At 50.0% G+C, this 20,809-nt stretch overlaps 1 protein-coding gene across 1 annotated transcript; it reads left to right on the top strand.

Annotated features, from left to right (window-relative positions):
- The first annotated feature begins 10,455 nt into the window (after window positions 1-10,455).
- Window positions 10,456-19,606, top strand: ZMYND19 (zinc finger MYND-type containing 19). Its single transcript, XM_069747695.1, has 6 exons — window positions 10,456-10,714; window positions 16,434-16,493; window positions 16,967-17,073; window positions 17,202-17,342; window positions 17,936-18,116; window positions 18,520-19,606. Exons 1-6 carry the CDS (start codon window positions 10,664-10,666, stop codon window positions 18,661-18,663), a joined length of 684 nt encoding a protein of 227 aa, XP_069603796.1. The 5' UTR covers window positions 10,456-10,663; the 3' UTR covers window positions 18,664-19,606.
- The last annotated feature ends 1,203 nt before the right edge of the window (window positions 19,607-20,809 follow it).

Here is a 20,809-nt window from a genome sequence, read left to right as displayed (position 1 = left end):
AGGTGTGTCGTACGCTGGATAATGTCTTGCAGCTGAGCTGTTATGGACTGCATAGCGGTGGTGAGCTCAGAGCGGAGTCTTCTGGAGGGTTTTAGTTAACGCTGCCGTAGCAATGACAGCGTCTCCTCCATTATCCGAATCCTCACCAGCTCCTGCACTGGGCTGCGAGGGCGGGGTGGGAGCGGGGGTAGATGCGGCGGCCATTTTACTAGCGCCACTGCCCGCCAAGAGTTCTGATATCGGGCTACCCACTGGCTGGCCAGCTCCCCCCTTCTTGGGCATTATCAGCTGCTGGACTCACGGGTAGGAGGGGTGTCTGCTCGCTATAAAATCCTCCTGGCTCCGGTGCTCGGCGAGGGTATAATTAGGCGTCGGGCTGCGAAGCTCAGCAGAGCACGTCTTGCTCCATCAAAGTCCGCGCATGCGCCCCCGTGGAACATCATTTTTAAGTAGTTTTTCTTTAATAAGAATCACCTGGAAAACTAACTATCACATGTGTTTAAGATTGATTTCAGTGATCCATTGAGCCCTGAAACACAATACCATCCACAAGTTTATTTGAAAAACAAAACAATTAACTCTTTATGACACTTAAATCCAATTTGCATAATAATTTGGAACAGTGTACATAGCAAGAAAAAAAAGTGGAGATCTAGATAGTCCACACTGCTGTGAATAGGGGCCAGTGAGAAACTATAATGGAAGCTGTGGAGAAGAAATGCCCACAGGAAGGATCAGGAGGCAGATGCCCCAATACCCAGCACTGTGGCATCAATGGGTTGTGGAGAACCTGTACGGACCCAGGCTGTGCTTGTCAAAGGGATAAGAATGGTACCGTGAATCTGGTGCGGGGAGAGCCCCACGCGTATCGCTGAGAATGCAGCTTCATCAGGGAGGCGCTAACAAGTGTCAGCAAGTACTATAAGTAGTACTGAAAGGAATTAGTTAATTGCATAAATAGCTACCGGTGTGTCCAACATGAGAGTGGCGAGGATGTGTCGCCAACGGGGTTGATCTTCTGCTCCATCCCCTCCACCCGTCTGTTTTAGGCCGGCGTCTCACTAGCGAGTTTTACGGACGTATGAGTGCATAAAATACGTCCGTAAAACACATTACACACGGCCCAATTATTCTCTATGCCCCAGCTCCTATCTGCCGTATTTTACTGATCCATATTATACGGCTTTCTACGGCCGTAGAAAATCGCAGCATGCTGCGTTTGTCACCATATTGCGCAAGAAAAAATCGCCAATGAAAGTCTATGGAAGCCAGAAAAATACGGATTACACACGGACCAGCAGTGTGACTTCCGAGAAATACGCAGCGGTGTTAGAGAGAAAAGCCGGCAATTCAGTGCGATGTACAGTAAAATCACACTGACAGCTTACAATAAAATAGGTAGAATGTGTACACATAGAATAGGTATATATATATATATGTCAGTGAGACACATATTTGTATATATATTAATATTTCATACAGCGCTAGATAGCTTAAAAGCCGGTAATTCAATTGCCGGCTTTTGCTATCTCCTTCCAAAACCTGACATGATATGTGACATGGTTTACATACAGTAAACCATGTCATATTCCCATTTTTTTGCATATTCCACACTACTAATGTTAGTAGTGTGTATGTGCAAAATTTCGGCGCTCTAGCTATTGAAGGGTTAAATGGCGGAAAAAATTGGCGTGGGCTACCGCGCAATTTTCTCCGCCAGAGTAGTAAAGCCAGTGACTGAGGGCAGATATTAATAGCCTGGAGAGGGTCCACGGTTATTGGCCCCCCCCGCCCCCGGCTAAAAACATCTGCCCCCAGCCACCCCAGAAAAGGCACATCTGGAAGATGCGCCTATTCTGGCACTTGGCCACTTTCTTCCCATTCCCGTGTAGCGGTGGGATATGGGGTAATGAAGGGTTAATGTCACATTGCTATTGTAAGGTGACATTAAGCCAGATTAATAATGGAGAGGCGTCAATTCTGACACCTATCCATTATTAATCCAATAGTCTGAAATGGTTAAAAAAACACAAACACATTATTAAAAAGTCTTTTAATGAAATAAAAACACAGGTTGTTTGAATATTTTATTATTCTGGCAATCCACCTGAAGACCCTCGCTCTGTGACAAAGAAAAAATAATAAACCAACAATATCCATACCTTCCGAGGATCTGTCACGTCCCACGATGTAAATCCATCTTCAGGGGTTCATTTTTTTTACAGCCAGGAGCTCTGCTATAATGCAGCTATGCTCCTGACTGTAAAACCCCAGCGAATGAATCTAAACTAGGTCAATGACCTGTAGTTACCTTCATTCGCGGTGAGGCGCCCTCTGCTGGATGTCCTTCGAGCGTGGGAAAAAAATCAGAAGAGTTCCCAGGCTCGAGTTCATATGAGGACAACCAGCAGAGGGCGCCTCACCGCGAATGAAGGTAACTACAGGTCATTGACCTAGTTTCCATTCATTCGCTGAGTGTGACGCCGGCCTTACACTTTCCCATAGATTTTTTTTTTTCTTCTGCCGACTCGACATGAGAAGATAACGCTAGTCGCCAATGACGTAACTTGAAACTCATGGGCCCTGATGCGAAAGCTCCAACGGGCCCCCAAATACTTTAAATCTTTAATAGCAATAGTCTTTTTCTATAGGCCAAAGGGACTTTTAGGGCCCCTAGGCTCCAGGGCCCGGGTGCGATTACAACCCCTGCACCTGGTGTAGTTACACCCCTGCTAGTCGCCTCTGCCCCATAGTGTAACATCGGAGCGGGTGACACATCAGCTGAGCTATCTGCCAGTCTGAGCGAGCCCTTAGTGATCCATCCTGCTGACTGGGTTTCTTTAAAGGGATTGTCCACTACTTTTAAACATAGCGCTCAGAGTTTTCCATTTGCACCACCACAGATTGGCCTCTGCCTGGTAAGACTAGCGGTCACTAAGGACCGAGCCCCCTGCAATCTTCGGTTCGGGGGGACAGTTGTGTATATGCCCTGAGCTCCCCCCGGAGGGGCTGCAGTCAGCATTTTGCATCCTTGGCTCTGCTAGTAGCAGCTTTTAGAGAATTGTTCTGCAGGGTCAGCATCATCGGGGTTACTCGTGCGTTCTGACCAGCAGTGAATACTTGTGGAGCCAGCCGTCCTGTTCCTCCAGCGCCAGAGGAGAAAAGCAGAATTGCCCGACTCGCAGTGTCTGCAGCGACCAAACCGTAGGCAGAGCAGCAGACAGCGCAGCACCTGTGATGACCCCCATAAGCATCATCAGCACACCCCGCATTGGCCATTAGGAGCCATCGCACTGCCTCCTCTGTTAGGCTGGTTTCACATTTGCGTTGTGTCCGCAGCGTTTCTGATGCATACATCTGCATGCGTCTTGATTTCCTATCTTTAAAATTGTAGACGCAGGTGCATGTCTTTGCGTACTCATGCGTTCGATGCGCTTGCGTACTTAGGACTGCGCATGTCCAGGAACTGATTTAGACACGCCCTCCTAGAAATATCAAACGCATGCGCATAAAAAGTGCAAACGCAGGCAAAAATGCATGCAAACGTTGCGGGGTTTTTTGCTGTCGTGCGTAAGCTGATGCGGATAAAAAACTCTGTGTTATCATGCATTTGCATGCGGTTGTGGACAATACGCTGTGGACTCAACCGCAAATGTGAACCTAGCCTAAGAACATTCACTGAAAGTCTGTCGTTTTGTGTATGATGCTACTATGCAGGGCTATGTGGCTCCATGGCTACAGACTGCAAGTTAACCATTTATTGTCTGATAATGCAGTCATGTGTTACTTGCTTGATCCTATGATTCTGCAGAATGTAGCGGACAGACTAAACAAGCTGAACCCTTGGCCAGTGCAATACTCTGCAGTGTGGAAATGTCCTGGAAGAAAATAATGGAGCATTTGGGGAAATTTAAAGGGACATACCACCTTAGAAAGGCAAGATTTTGTGCTTCCAAATGTGTTGGTTAGAAGTTGTATCCTCCCTTGCTGTGGTTGCATTTACCTACCGGGGGGCAGCAGTCACACTCAGCCCTGGAGTCTAGGGGGCCTGTAAATACTATAAAGGTACCGTCACACATAACGATATCGTTGCTTTTTGTGACGTAGCAACGATATCGTTAAGGAAATCGTTATGTGTGGCAGCGACCAATGATCAGGCCCCTGCTGGGAGATCGTTGGTCGCTGAGGAAAGTCCAGAACTTTATTTCGTCGCTGGTCTTCCCGCTGACATCGCTGGATCGGCGTGTGTGACACCGATCCAGCGATGTCTTCACTGGTAACCAGGGTAAACATCGGGTTACTAAGCGCAGGGCCGCGCTTAGTAACCCGATGTTTACCCTGGTTACCAGCGTAAACGTTAAAAAAACAAACACTACGTACTTACCTACCGCTGTCTGTCCCCGGCGCTCTGCTTCTCTGCACTCCTCCTGCATCCTGTGTCAGCGCCGGCCAGCCGGAAAGCACAGCAGTGACGTCACCGCTCTGCTTTACGGCTGACCGGCGCTGACAGTGCAGAGGAAAGCAGAGCGCCGGAGGACAGACACGGAATGTAAGTATGTAGTGTTTGTTTTTTTAACGTTTACGCTGGTAACCAGGGTAAACATCGGGTTACTAAGCGCGGCCCTGCGCTTAGTAACCCGATGTTTACCCTGGTTACCGGGGACCTCGGGATCGTTGATCGCTGGAGAGCTGTCTGTGTGACAGCTCTCCAGCGACCAAACAGCGACGCTGCAGCGATCGACATCGTTGTCGGTATCGCTGCAGCGTCGCTTAGTGTGACGGTACCTTTAGTCTATGTTCACACTCTGCAGATTCCACTGCGGATTTTTCCGCAGCAGAATTGCAAAATCCGCAGTGAAAACCCATCGCGGTTTTTACTGCGGATTTATCGCGGTTTTTACTGCGTTTTCTTCTGCGGATTTTCATCTGCAGTTTTCTATTGGAGCAGGTGAAAATCCGCAGAAAAGAAGTGACATGCTGCGGAATGTAATCCGCAGCGTTTCCGCGCGGATTTTTCTGCAGCATGTGCACAGCGTTTTTTGTTTCCCATAGGTTTACATTGAAATGTAAACTCATGGGAAACTGCTGCGGATCCGCAGCGGTCAAATCCGCTGCGGATCCGCAGCAAAATCCGCAAAGTGTGAATATAGCCTTAGGCTATGTGCACACGTTGTGGATTTTGCTGCGGGTCTGCAGCAGCTTTCCATGCGTTTACAGTACAATGTAAATCTATGGAAAACGCAATCCGCAGTGCACATGCTGCGGAAAAAAACCGAGCGGAAACCCTGCGGGTTACATTCTGCAGCATGTCAATTCTCTGTGCGGATTCCGCTGCGGTTTACACCTGCTCCATAATAGGAATCCGCGATAAATCCACAGGTAAAACGCAGTGCCTTTTACCTGCGGATTTCTGAAATCCGCTGCGGAAAAATCCGCAGAGCTCTAACTACGTGTGCACATACCCTTGAAGTCCTGTGATAATAGGTGCTGAAGAAGCATTTACACATTGTGCCCAGTAATCACAGCTGAGGGTTTGATACAATTGGATTCAGTCTGGAGAATTCGCTCTCAGCTGCACTGATACGTTGTTGCAGCTCGATCACTCTGTGGCAATAATGCACCCGGATTATAGAGCTGCGGTTGGTGTAAATTGCACCTATGCTGTATAATTAAAGGGGGTAGGGAATTGGGGCTCTGCTTGTTGCTCACCCAATTGCAACTTAAAGAAAAAAAATAAAAATCATATTTGCAAAATTGATGGCAACAATCGCCGCTTGTATCATCTGGAACCGTCACGTCTCCGGCGTCTTTTGCACCATCTGATTGCATTCAATTTAAAGTGAATAGATCTGCAATTAGAAAAAAAGAGGGAGAGCTCACTGATGGTGTCCATGTTTCCTGGAAAATCCAGCAGTTGTTATTTCATCTAATATATAAAGGGTGTGTGTGTGTGTGTGTGTGTGTGTGTGTGTGTGTGTGTGTGTGTGTGTGTGTGTGTGTGTGTGTGTGTGTGTGTGTGTGTGTGTGTGTGTGTGTGTGTGTGTCTGGACCCCGAGAGCGTCATAGGCTATGTTATGAGGCAAAATTTTAACCCCGCGCGTTCCAATTCACCAAACAATTTTGCCCCTATCTACATAATGGGGAAAAAGTGAAAGGAAAAGTGTTGGAGGCAAATTGACAGCTGCCAGATGTGAACAAGGGGGAGTGAGAGCGATGGCGCCAAAGAGTATATACCGTACAGTTGCTAAGGTGGGGCCCCGACATGGGATACTCACCACACACGGGGATATGAACACACACACACAATATGCGCCACACACTACCACGTGCTTGAACACATATTACCCTCAGCGCACATTTCACCACACATACACCAACCTCGCCACATAAAAGTCGAAACACAAAAGTCGCCGCTGAAAACTCACCACGCGCAAAACTCGCCACATGCAAAACTAGGCTCACGCAAAGCTCGCCACACGTGCAAAACTCACCTCATGGAAAACTTGCCACATGCCAAACTTGCACACGTGGAAAAATTGCCACATGCACAAAAGTTGCAACACATGCAAAAGTTGCCTCACACAAAACTTGCACATACTCAAAACACACCACACATAAAACTCGCCATGTGCAAAACTTGCTGCACACAACTTGCTACACTAACCTGTCACATGCAACTCGACACACAAAAAGTTGCTACACGCATGTCGCCACACAAAACTCATCTCACAAAAGTCACCACATGCATGTCGCCACATGCAACTCAACACATACAACTACATGAAACTCGCCCTAAAACACACACACAAGTCTGGTATTATCCTTCAAAAATAAAAATCTGATTTATAAGCAGACAAATTACAACAGCAACAAATGTACCATATAGGAAATACGGCAGCTGTCAGTCACATGACCTGTCTATTATGTGTATGTGTGAGCTAATATACACTGCCAGGGGGGAGGGCTTCCAGTTGGCTGGGGATTTATCAGGCTGCCAATTTAGCTTACAAATACTGAAGTAAAAATACTGACCAAATAACGTGTGAACGCGGTCTAATACAGGAGGAGATGACACACAGATATATACTATATACAGGAGGAAATGACATACAGGTACATACTATATAAAGGGGAGATGACACACAGATATATACTATATACAGGGGAGATGACACAGGTATATACTATATACAGGGGAGATGACGCACTGGTATATACTATATACAGGGGAGATGACACAGGTATATACTATATACAGGGGAGATGACACACAGGTATATACTATATACAGGGGAGATGACACACAGGTATATACTATATACAGGGGAGATGACACAGGTATATACTATATACAGGAGGAGATGACACAAGTATATACTATATACAGGAGGAGATGACACACAGGTATATACTATATACAGGAGGAGATGACACAGGTATATACTATATACAGGAGGAGATGACACAGTTATATACTATATACAGGAGGAGATGACACACAGGTATATACTATATACAGGAGGAGATAACACACACATATATACTATATACAGGAGGAGATAACACACACATATATACTATATACAGGGGAGATGACACAGGTATATACTATATACAGGGGAGATGACACACAGGTATATACTATATACAGGAGGAGATGACACACACATATACTATATACAGGGGAGATGACACACAGGTATATACTATATACAGGTGGAGATGACACACAGGTATATACTATATACAGGGGAGATGACACACGTATATACTATATACAGGGGAGATGACACACGTATATACTATATACAGGGGAGATGACACAGATATATACTATATACAGGAGCAGATGACACAGGTATATACTATATACAGGAGATGACACAGGTATATACTATATACAGGAGATGACACACAGGTATATACTATATACAGGAGGAGATGACACACAGGTACATACTATATACAGGAGAAGATGACACACAGGTAAATACTATATACAGGAGGAGATGACACACGTATATACTATATACAGGAGGAGATGACATACAGGTATATACTATACTAGATTGTGGCCCGATTCTAACGCATCGGGTATTCTAGAATATGCATGTCCCCGTAGTATATAGACGATGATTCCAGAATTCGCGGCAGACTGTGCCCGTCACTGATTGGTCGAGGCAACCTTTATGACATCATCGTCGCCATGGCAACCATTATGACATCTACGTCGATACTGTGCCCGTCGCTGATTGGTTGAGGCGAATTCGCGGCAGACTCGACCAATCAGAGATGCGGGATTTCCAGGACAGACGGAAAAACCCTTAGACAATTATATATATATATATATAGATACCCGATGCGTTAGAATCGGGCCACAATCTAGTCTATATATATAATTGTCTAAGGGTTTTTCCGTCTGTCTGCATCGGGTATTCTAGAATATGCATGTCCCCGTAGTATATGGACAATGATGATTCCAGAATTCGCGGCAGACTGTGCCGGTCGCTGATTGGTCGAGGCAACTTTTATGACATCATCGTCGCCATGGCAACCATTATGACATCTACGTCGATACTGTGCCCGTCGCTGAATCAGAAACGTGGGATTTCTACGTCCTTTATGACATCATCGTCGCTGTGCCCGTTGCTGATTGGTCGAGGCCTGGCGGCCTCTCTCGTCAGCTAGTTAGTAATATAATCAAAGGTCCAAAAACAGTTGAACATCGGATCCAGCGCACAGATCAATGGGAATCGATTTTTTGAGTACCAGGAAAAAATAAATAAAAAGTTGTGAATTGGGACTGAGGGTCTCATGTCCAGACGACCCCAGCAGATTCCACATAAAGTGGGGTTTCCTGCGTCCTGCCATACATGAGCAGGGTGAGCGCAGACGATCTGCCCCATCAGCTGCTGTGGACGAGATTGGAGAGAATCAGAAAATGAAGGATTTAAGTTAATTAGTAGTGATGAGCGAATATACTCGTTACTCGACATTTCTCAAGCACGCTTGGAGGTTCTCCGAGTGTTTTTTAGTGCTCGGAGATTTAGTTTTCATCACCTCAGCTGAATGATTTACATCTGTTAGCCAGCTTGATTACATGTGGGGATTCCCTAGCAAACAGGTACTTATGCTGGCTAACAGATGTAAATCATTCAGCTGCGGTGATGAAAACTAAATCTCCGAGCACTAAAAAACACTCGGAGAACCTCCAAGCGTGCTTGAGAAATGTCGAGTAACGAGTATATTCGCTCATCACTATTAATTAGTAAAAAACATAAAACATGGCATCGCTGAAACTTCAGAATCCCAGAATAAAGTTAAAGGTTTATTCCCAATATTGAGAGCGATCATCTATTTTTAGGATACATGCTGATCAGCAGGGGCCGGCGGCGGAGATCCCAAGAAAGGACATTTTACATTTGTAGGGGGGGCTGCGCATGCATTCTGTATTGGACTGGCGGACAGGGCAGAGCGCTGCGCTCAGTACTCTTCTGTGGAATGAATGGAGCAGAGCAGCACATACGAGGTCAAGCCTCTATTCTACAGAGGACACCTCACAGCCCCTTTCCTGAGATCGATGATGGTCCCGGCTGTCAGACCCCCGATCGCACATACAATGTATCACCTAGTAACTTTAAAGGGATTGTTGACCTGTACAGACTTATTTCCCCTCTTACTTAAATACAGGTTATTTGTCTAAAAATCGTTTTTGCTGGGTTCCATGAAATATTTTGCACCCTATATCCTCTGTGATGCAGGTGAATGGCTTATTGCAGGATGTGTTAACAGAGAATGCACCAGGGAGCTCTGGCTGGGGTCTGTACCCCTTTCCTGCCTTCTGAGCTCCTGGCAGCTGATTTATGGCTGAATGTACAGGAAAATTAAAAAAAACTGTAAAAAGCCAAAAGGAGGCAAAGTTGTTGATGAAACCCAAATGCAAAACTGACCCAAAATACCTGCATTAAAGGAAAATCAGTGTTTCCAGAGAGGACCACCCCTTTAAATACAGAACACTCCCAGCACACCGGGGCCTTATATAAAGGTTACTGCTTTTTTTCCCCCTCATCCGACCACATAAAAATACTAGTAAAGGATTCCTTGGACCCCAACATAGGGGCAGCAAGATGCATCAAATTCTGCAAGAAAGACCTGTCATTTCCTGCTGAGGGGCCTGGAGTTGTACACTGGCCCTTTAAATCGTACCACCTGTTCCTCCAGTGTTAACGTCACTTTCTGGCGCTCAAAAACCTTTTCTTTTCCCGCGAAACTGACGTCATTACTCAGACGCTCCGCCTGTAACCCTTGTGATGTCAGGAGTAGGCGACAAGTCCCGCCCACCAGACGCGCTGATTGGCTGGCGTCTACCGGCCACGCGCAATAGCTTTTCGTTCGCTGCCGTCTTTGATTGGTTTGTTGGATTCACAGGCCCCGCCCCTTCTGGGTGTCGCCTGTGAGCGCGGTCGGGGGAGAGGCGGTGCGTGGCAGCCCAGGTCTCCCTCGTGTGGCGTCGGGGAGAGCCCGGTCGGCCGATCCTCCACGGTACCGGCGAAGTGGGAGGGGCTCGTCATCCGAAGGCGTGGCGTAACAGAGGGAGGCGGCGACGGACGAGCAGGGCAGAGTGGCGTGCGTCTGGCTGTCACTCCCTCACCTCGCACCGACCATGACAGATTTCAAGCTTGGCATCGTGCGCCTCGGCCGGGTGGCCGGTAAGGTGAGCGCCCCCAGCTGCGGCGTCGCACGATTAGACCCCGGGGACCGGTATATCGAGGGGTAATTGTCGGGGTAATACTCGCCGATACGTAGGTCTCGTGTGGACACACCCGCTTGTGGGAGGAGACTCGTTGGAGTCTCCCACTGACCGGCGTGGTGAGCAGGGGACAGTAGGACTCCTGCAATGAAAGCCGACCAACCACACGGGGGCGTCCTGGCTGCAAGCGTGTTACTAATATTGCGTCCTCTGGTGGTCACATCTAGTCCTGCACGAGTGTATTAATGTACTCCACCACTAGAGGGCGCAGTGACCAGGAGGAATGGGCTGCCTTTTCTCCAACTTTACCCCTTTAGGACAGCAAGGCAGGTGTTATGTGTGCCATGCAGCCCCCTGCCCTTCTGTGCAGTTGTGGGGAGGCAGTGCATCATGCAGCCCCCTGCCCTTCTGTACAGTTGTGGGGAGACAGCGCAGCATGCAGCCCCCTGCCCTTCTGTACAGTTGTGGGGAGGCAGTGCAGCATGTAGCCCCCTGCCCTTCTATAGAGTTGTGGGGAGACAGCGCAGCATGCAGCCCCCTGCCCTTCTGTACAGTTGTGGGGAGGCAGCGCAGCATGCAGCCCCCTGCCCTTCTGTGCAGTTGGGGGGACACAGTGCAGCATGCAGCCCCCTGCCCTTCTGTGCAGTTGGGGGGACACAGTGCAGCATGCAGCCCCCTGCCCTTCTGTACAGTTGTGGGGAGACAGCGCAGCATGCAGCCCCCTACCCTTCTGTACAGTTGTGGGGAGGCAGTGCATCATGCAGCCCCCTGCCCTTCTGTACAGTTGTGGGGAGACAGCGCAGCATGCAGCCCCCTACCCTTCTGTACAGTTGTGGGGAGGCAGTGCAGCATGTAGCCCCCTGCCCTTCTGTACAGTTGTGGGGAGACAGCGCAGCATGCAGCCCCCTACCCTTCTGTGCAGTTGTGGGGAGGCAGTGCATCATGCAGCCCCCTGCCCTTCTGTACAGTTGTGGGGAGACAGCGCAGCATGCAGCCCCCTACCCTTCTGTACAGTTGTGGGGAGGCAGTGCATCATGCAGCCCCCTGCCCTTCTATAGAGTTGTGGGGAGACAGCGCAGCATGCAGCCCCCTGCCCTTCTGTACAGTTGTGGGGAGGCAGTGCAGCATGCAGCCCCCTGCCCTTCTGTACAGTTGTGGGGAGGCAGTGCAGCATGCAGCCCCCTGCCCTTCTGTGCAGTTGTGGGGAGACAGCGCAGCATGCAGCCCCCTACCCTTCTGTACAGTTGTGGGGAGGCAGTGCATCATGCAGCCCCCTGCCCTTCTGTACAGTTGTGGGGAGACAGTGCATCATGCAGCCCCCTGCCCTTCTATAGAGTTGTGGGGAGACAGCGCAGCATGCAGCCCCCTGCCCTTCTGTACAGTTGTGGGGAGACAGTGCATCATGCAGCCCCCTGCCCTTCTGTACAGTTGTGGGGAGGCAGTGCAGCATGTAGCCCCCTGCCCTTCTGTACAGTTGTGGGGAGACAGCGCAGCATGCAGCCCCCTGCCCTTCTGTGCAGTTGGGGGGACACAGTGCAGCATGCAGCCCCCTGCCCTTCTGTGCAGTTGGGGGGACACAGTGCAGCATGCAGCCCCCTGCCCTTCTGTGCAGTTGGGGGGACACAGTGCAGCATGCAGCCCCCTGCCCTTCTGTACAGTTGTGGGGAGACAGCGCAGCATGCAGCCCCCTGCCCTTCTGTGCAGTTGGGGGGACACAGTGCAGCATGCAGCCCCCTGCCCTTCTGTGCAGTTGGTGGGACACAGTGCAGCATGCAGCCCCCTGCCCTTCTGTACAGTTGTGGGGAGACAGCGCAGCATGCAGCCCCCTACCCTTCTGTACAGTTGTGGGGAGGCAGTGCATCATGCAGCCCCCTGCCCTTCTGTACAGTTGTGGGGAGACAGTGCATCATGCAGCCCCCTGCCCTTCTATAGAGTTGTGGGGAGACAGCGCAGCATGCAGCCCCCTGCCCTTCTGTACAGTTGTGGGGAGGCAGTGCAGCATGCAGCCCCCTGCCCTTCTGTACAGTTGTGGGGAGGCAGTGCAGCATGCAGCCCCCTGCCCTTCTGTGCAGTTGTGGGGAGACAGCGCAGCATGCAGCCCCCTGCCCTTCTGTACAGTTGTGGGGAGGCAGTGCAGCATGTAGCCCCCTGCCCTTCTGTACAGTTGTGGGGAGACAGCGCAGCATGCAGCCCCCTGCCCTTCTGTGCAGTTGGGGGGACACAGTGCAGCATGCAGCCCCCTGCCCTTCTGTGCAGTTGGGGGGACACAGTGCAGCATGCAGCCCCCTGCCCTTCTGTACAGTTGGTGGGACACAGTGCAGCATGCAGCCCCCTGCCCTTCTGTACAGTTGTGGGGAGACAGCGCAGCATGCAGCCCCCTGCCCTTCTGTGCAGTTGGGGGGACACAGTGCAGCATGCAGCCCCCTGCCCTTCTGTACAGTTGGGGGGACACAGTGCAGCATGCAGCCCCCTGCCCTTCTGTACAGTTGTGGGGAGACAGCGCAGCATGCAGCCCCCTGCCCTTCTGTGCAGTTGGGGGGACACAGTGCAGCATGCAGCCCCCTGCCCTTCTGTACAGTTGGTGGGACACAGTGCAGCATGCAGCCCCCTGCCCTTCTGTACAGTTGTGGGGAGACAGCGCAGCATGCAGCCCCCTACCCTTCTGTACAGTTGTGGGGAGGCAGTGCATCATGCAGCCCCCTGCCCTTCTGTACAGTTGTGGGGAGACAGTGCATCATGCAGCCCCCTGCCCTTCTATAGAGTTGTGGGGAGACAGCGCAGCATGCAGCCCCCTGCCCTTCTGTACAGTTGTGGGGAGGCAGTGCAGCATGCAGCCCCCTGCCCTTCTGTACAGTTGTGGGGAGGCAGTGCAGCATGCAGCCCCCTGCCCTTCTGTGCAGTTGTGGGGAGACAGCGCAGCATGCAGCCCCCTGCCCTTCTGTACAGTTGTGGGGAGGCAGTGCAGCATGTAGCCCCCTGCCCTTCTGTACAGTTGTGGGGAGACAGCGCAGCATGCAGCCCCCTGCCCTTCTGTGCAGTTGGGGGGACACAGTGCAGCATGCAGCCCCCTGCCCTTCTGTGCAGTTGGGGGGACACAGTGCAGCATGCAGCCCCCTGCCCTTCTGTACAGTTGGTGGGACACAGTGCAGCATGCAGCCCCCTGCCCTTCTGTACAGTTGTGGGGAGACAGCGCAGCATGCAGCCCCCTGCCCTTCTGTGCAGTTGGGGGGACACAGTGCAGCATGCAGCCCCCTGCCCTTCTGTGCAGTTGGGGGGACACAGTGCAGCATGCAGCCCCCTGCCCTTCTGTACAGTTGGTGGGACACAGTGCAGCATGCAGCCCCCTGCCCTTCTGTACAGTTGTGGGGAGACAGCGCAGCATGCAGCCCCCTGCCCTTCTGTGCAGTTGGGGGGACACAGTGCAGCATGCAGCCCCCTGCCCTTCTGTACAGTTGGTGGGACACAGTGCAGCATGCAGCCCCCTGCCCTTCTGTACAGTTGGTGGGACACAGTGCAGCATGCAGCCCCCTGCCCTTCTGTACAGTTGGTGGGACACAGTGCAGCATGCTGCCCTCTGCTTTTCTGTGTAGTTGGGAGGGGACACAGTGCAGCATGCAGCCCCCTGCCCTTCTATAGAGTTGTGGGGAGACAGCGCAGCATGCAGCCCCCTGCCCTTCTGTACAGTTGTGGGGAGACAGTGCATCATGCAGCCCCCTGCCCTTCTGTACAGTTGTGGGGAGGCAGTGCAGCATGTAGCCCCCTGCCCTTCTGTACAGTTGTGGGGAGACAGCGCAGCATGCAGCCCCCTGCCCTTCTGTGCAGTTGGGGGGACACAGTGCAGCATGCAGCCCCCTGCCCTTCTGTGCAGTTGGGGGGACACAGTGCAGCATGCAGCCCCCTGCCCTTCTGTACAGTTGGTGGGACACAGTGCAGCATGCAGCCCCCTGCCCTTCTGTACAGTTGTGGGGAGACAGCGCAGCATGCAGCCCCCTGCCCTTCTGTGCAGTTGGGGGGACACAGTGCAGCATGCAGCCCCCTGATTTCTGTGTAGTTGGGGGGGGGGGGGGAGTGTGGCATGCAGCCTCCTGCCCATCTGTGTATTTGGGGGGGGGGGACACAGTGTGGCATACAGCCTCCTGCCCATCTGTGTATTGGGGGGGGACACGATGCAGCATGCAGCCTCCTGCGCATCTGTGTATTTGGGGGGGACATAGTGCAGCATGCAGCTCTCTGCTTTTCTGTGTAGTTGGGGGGACACGGGGCAGCATGCAGCCCCCTAACTGTGAACCTGGGGGGGGGGCAAAGTGCAGCATGCTGCCCTCTGCTTTTCTGTGTAGGGGGGGTGGAGAAGGGGGAAAACCTCTGCTTTTCTGTGTAGTTGGGGGGACCCAGAGTGGCATGCAGCCCCCTGATTTGTGTAGTTGGGAGGGGGGGGGGGGGACACAGTGCAGCATGCTGCCCTCTGCTTTTCTGTGTAGTTGGGGGGGGAGAGACCGTGCAGCCCTCTGCTTTTCTGTGTAGTTGGGGGGGGGGGGGGGACGGTGCAGCCCTCTGCTTTTCTGTGTAGTTGGGGGTGGCGGGGAGACGGTGCAGCCCTATGCTTTTCTGTGTAGTTGGGGGTGGGGGGGAGACGGTGCAGCCCTCTGCTTTTCTGTGTAGTTGGGGGTGGCGGGGAGACGGTGCAGCGTGCAGCCCTATGCTTTTCTGTGTAGTTGGGGGTGGGGGGGAGACGGTGCAGCGTGCAGCCCTATGCTTTTCTGTGTAGTTTGGGGGTGGGGGGGAGACGGTGCAGCGTGCAGCCCTATGCTTTTCTGTGTAGTTTGGGGGGACACGGTGCAGCTTGCAGCCCTATGCTTTTCTGTGTAGTTGGGGGTGGGGGGGAGACGGTGCAGCGTGCAGCCCTATGCTTTTCTGTGTAGTTTAGGGGGACACGGTGCAGCTTGCAGCCCTATGCTTTTCTGTGTAGTTTGGGGGGACACGGTGCAGCATGCAGCCCTTTGCTTTTGGTCCCCCAGTTTTAACATTAGGTATGTTGTTTGCAGCCTGACAGCAGCGAGTAGTAGCTTGCATTGTTATCCAGCATGTGAGGACAGTCTTCTAGTGCAGAGTGGGTGGTTAGGTCTGTGATTCTCCAGTACAACTCCCATTATGTCACGCTGTCGCCTTCCTGTCCTTCTTGCCCGCTGCTGCCATGGATCAGGGGTGGTATTAGTTTTGGGATTGTGTAAGATGTGCAGATTGTTCCCACATGATGGGTGTTTCAGTACCTGGAGCTGCCGGCGTCCCAGAGACCTTTGTCACATACACTGCCGCTGGCGCCCATGGGGGAGCACTGCAACTCCAGACTTGGGGTTTCAGTTCCTAATCCTTTGCTAGAAATCCCACTTACAATAAGATCTGTTCTGATCATTTGTTCAGCTGAGGGTTCGTTACACTTGTATCCAGTGAGCACAATCTGGTGTCTGATCTTAGATTGATACAATGTTACAAACTCTCAGAACAGGCTAGATCAGTGCTGCTGGATTGTATGCAACTGTAACAAACCCTCAGCTATAAGAACTATTCAGACTATTTATATCCAGACATAAAAAAAAACAATGTTTTTCAATTGAGTGACATAAAGCAGAGATAGAGAGAGAAGGCTGCAGAATTGGCACTAACCCAATGTTTGTGTTCCCTCCAGATAAAGTATACCCTCATTGATGAGCAAGACATCCCGCTGGTGGACAACTATTCTTTTGAAGTAAGCAGTTTTATTGCAGTCATTGCAGTACCCCCTTATCTAGACCTCCCCTGTACGAGCGGCGGGGTGTAAGGCTGCCGTCACACTAGCAGTATTTGGTCAGTATTTTACATCAGTATTTGTAAGCCAAAACCAGGAGTGGAACAATTAGAGGAAAAGTATAATAGAAACATATGCACCACTTCTGTATTATCACCCACTCCTGGTTTTGGCTACAAATACTGATGTAAAATACTGACCAAATACTGCTAGTGTGACGGCAGCCTTATACTGCAGTTTCCCAGCAGGGGTCATATTTTCCCATTATAGCAGCACTCCAACTTTTACATAGAGTACAACTCCCAACAAGCAAGCAAACTGAGAGTCGTAGTTTGCAGCAGCTGAGGAATTATTAGGCCACCGACGTCTTATGCGGGGAGACTCCAGAGTGCACAGGAATATTCTGCTAATATCACATTTTTCCCCTCTCCCAGGCTCGAATGGAGGTCGACGCTGATGGGAACGGTGCAAAGATCTTTGCGTACGCATTCGACAAGTACAAGGGGAGAGGGTCGGGGCGCCTGCTCCACGAATTGTTATGGTGAGTGCTTCCCCGTCCTCATGCACTTGCGGCTTTGTCTTAGTTTTGGAGGTTCGGTTTCATAGATGACAACACTTCACGGGTTAATTAACTTCCCCATCATTTATTCACATCATCTTTATTTTTAGGCAGAGGCATAAAGGAGGTGTCGCACCCGGCTTCCAGGTCCTGCACCTCAACGGCATCACTGTGGATAATAGACTGGACAACCTGCAGGTGGTTCCTTGGGGCTGGAAACCCGAGGTAGAGGAAGTGTCGAGCAAGCAGAGGTAATGATGAGCACTGTATTATACTCCAGAGCTGCACTCACTATTCTGCTGGTTGAAGTCACTGTGTCATACAGTACATTACTGATCCTGTGTTACATCCTGATTATACCCCAGAGCTGCACTCACTATTCTGCTGGTTCAGTCACAGTGTACATACATTACATTACTGATCCTGAGTTACATCCTGTATTATACCCCAGAGCTGCACTCACTATTCTGCTGGTTCAGTCACTGTGTACATACATTACATTACTGATCCTGAGTTACATCCTGTATTATACTCCAGAGCTGCACTCACTATTCTGCTGGTTTAAGTCACTGTGTCATACATTACATTACTGATCCTGAGTTACATCCCGATTATACCCCAGAGCTGCACTCACTATTCTGCTCGTGCAGTCACAGGGTACTTACATTATATTACTTTAGAGCTGCACTCACTATTCTGCTGGTGCAGTCTCTGTGTACATACATTACTGATCCTGAGTTACATCCTATATTATACTCCAGAGCTGCACTCACTATTCTTCTGGTGCAGTCACTGTGTACTGACATCGTGCCTAACTGCTGGATGTTTCCCTCTTCTTCTGTAGGGAGCAGTCCCTATATTGGCTGGCCATACAGCAGCTCCCCACTGACCCTATTGAAGATTTGTTCCCCCTGCTGAACGTCACCCGCTGCTACAACGCCAATGGAGAGGTTGTCCGGGAGGAGGAGAATTCCTGCACTTATTACGAATGTCACTATCCCCCGTGTACAATGATGGAGAAACAGGTGTGTGCCGGAATCTGATGATGATGGGAGGGGATCAGTGTCTTGACTGATGTGGGGTGTCCTTTCATCCATTCTGGCTACATCTCCCAGGGGTCGGGACGTGGTGACATAATCGGCCCTGTATTTGGAGTGTCCCCTGCTAATTGCAGACATTTAAACAAACAGCGCCCCCTCATCTAGATGGCTGTGCCTGGTATCAAGCACAGCCCTATTTAAAGGAATTTTCCAATTTTGTATAATCCCTAAAACACGACATCACTATGTAATCGTAGGAATGATGAGGATGCACCTACTTAAAGGGATTATCCCTTTAAGTCAATGCACGCAGCAGTAACTGGAGGGGAAGCAGCCATGGATGAATTTTCGAATTCTTCGGTGTAATTTAAATTTTTTTTTCTTGCAGTTACGAGAGTTTAATATTTGTGGTAGATGCCAACTAGCGAGATACTGTGGTACCCAGTGCCAACAGAAAGACTGGCCCGCGCACAAAAAGCACTGCTCGGAGAAGATCCGGATCATGCACTGCGAGCCGGACCCAGAGCGGTGACTCTGTGGCGGTGGCTCTCCTCTTTGCTATTCATTCTCCATTACTGTTGGACATGGAGGACGGGATATTGTGTCTTTTTTGAACACATGCGAGTGACTGGTGGCAGACGCCAGAGGCACTGACTATGGATCCTGTGAGGCTTGAGTGGACGGAGGCTCCAGTGCCGCGTGGACATCTGCCGGAGCCTCTGTTCCAGTATTGGGGGCCGCCGGCTCCGCTCTGGGTGGGGGGGGGGGTTGTAATTTATGTTTGTATAATTTTCTGTACAGTCCTTCTTTGTCGTTTTATAATGTTTCAGGTTTTCAGATTCGTTTTTTTTTTTTTTTTTTTTCTTTTTGTACCAGCTCTTGGGGAATGAGGCACAAACCATCTGATGCATAAAGTCCGGTCAATGGGCTCTGAAATATTATGCATGTAAAATAAAAGTGGATGGGAGATGACTTGTCTGGTGCTTTGGGGGTGATCAAGCCTGAAGGGATCTTGAACTGCTCTGCTGGTGGGTTAGTGAGGGTCTAACCGCTAGGGCCAAGAATTTTCTTTGCAAGCCAGTCGTAGCCGGAGTACAGTACAGGACCATTGCAGTGACTGCTGGTGATCTACAACCAAGAGCGCTGCTCTGGGGGGAAAAATAACACAGGAGGCTGAACTGCTGCTTTCTATTATACTGTAATTCCAGACATCCAGAAACTGATTCTCAATTTAAAAAAAAAAAATCGATTTTCAGAGCCTTTTACTGCATATCACCCCTTACTTGCGGTCATCCCCGGCCCAGCTAATTGAGGGAACAGAATGATGATGGCAGGTAAGTTGCGATTTGCAGGGCTCCCATCCGACGATCGGGGTGCTGCCATCTCTATCCAAAGTATCACATAATGTGGCAGCCCAAAGGTCACATTGATGTAAGAATAGAGATATACCAATGTAAATAAATGTCTCCTGTTTTGAAAACATTCTGTATTTGAGCTACATACACAAAATGGTGACTTATTTTATTTTTTATGTGCAATTATTTTTTTCTATAGCGTCAGCATATTTCCCAGCATTTTACAATAAACGGGGATATGTACAGGCAATAAAGACTTCACAAAGTATCTCACAGTTAAAGGAAGAGTGAGGATCCTGCTTGCAAGCTTACCATCCATAATAGGGTGGACACAATAGGTAGAATGTGATTATGTATTTGCAGTCCCGTAATAAATAAGGGTGTCATGTAAAGATATGCATGATCTGGTCACCAAGTTCTATTGGGGCATAGAGGGTGTGGAGACAGATAAGGAAGAGGAGAGTCTTAGGCTGGGTTCACACTACGTTAGTGTGACCCGTTTAACGGACTATGTTACACCGCGGCATAACAATGGGCGTGCGCTAGCGATGTGCCGTCATTGAGTGACGGACCTGAGACGCGGGCTGCAGCGTTTCCGAGTCCATCACAGCGCAGATGGAGCTAGCAGATGCTCCATCTGCGCTAGCGCAGTGCAAACGTCGGCACTTGCGCTAGTGCAGTCCGTTTAACAGATGTGTTGAATGGACTGCACAACGCAAGTGTGAACTTAGCCTTAGGACAATTTAGAAAGAGGGAACGGGTAAGAGTTACACTAGTGAATTCAGGTGATAGGCCTGTCTAAAGATGTTTATAATGCACCCTTTACAATGTAGTGGCTAGATATCAGTCGGATCACCTGGGGTAATGCATTCTAGAAAACAGGTGTGGCATGAGAGAAGTGTTGGAGACAGGTGCAAGGTTTGGATTATGGTGGATAATAGTCTTAGATCAGTTGAAGAGCTGAAGGCACGTGTTGAGTGATATACCTTATATTTCTCTGCTGTATCTGTCTATCATGAATCATGGTATGTAATTAAAGGGGCCCACGAACAACTGGAACCGGCTCTGTTGAGGCAACAGAGAAGCTACTGGACAGGAATATGATCCTGGCTGCCGCAATCAGGATAGAGGGAGAACGATTAGTAGAGATTTTCAGTAGTCCAGATGAGAAAGAATACGGCTATGTTCACACACTGCATTTTGAAACAAATTAAAAGCTGCATTTTACAGTACCAGCAAAAGCTATGATATTTCAGAAATCTCATGCACACACATTTTTATTTCCCTGACTGAATTGGAAAACTAATGCTTTCTGAAAACTGC

Source organism: Ranitomeya imitator, chromosome 2 (genome assembly GCF_032444005.1).
Source record: "Ranitomeya imitator isolate aRanImi1 chromosome 2, aRanImi1.pri, whole genome shotgun sequence".
NCBI lineage: Eukaryota > Metazoa > Chordata > Amphibia > Anura > Dendrobatidae > Ranitomeya > Ranitomeya imitator.
This window is presented reverse-complemented; position numbering and strand designations above follow the sequence as displayed.

What these genes read in the sequence shown, in the direction of transcription:
- ZMYND19 (XM_069747695.1), top strand. Translation starts at nt 10,664, where the DNA reads ATGACAGATTTCAAGCTTGGCATCGTGCGCCTCGGCCGGGTGGCCGGT. An exon ending in TGGACAACTATTCTTTTGAA is followed by an intron (nt 16,494 to 16,966) that starts GTAAGCAGTTTT and finishes CCCCTCTCCCAG; the next exon opens with GCTCGAATGGAGGTCGACGC. An exon ending in GAAGTGTCGAGCAAGCAGAG is followed by an intron (nt 17,343 to 17,935) that starts GTAATGATGAGC and finishes CTTCTTCTGTAG; the next exon opens with GGAGCAGTCCCTATATTGGC.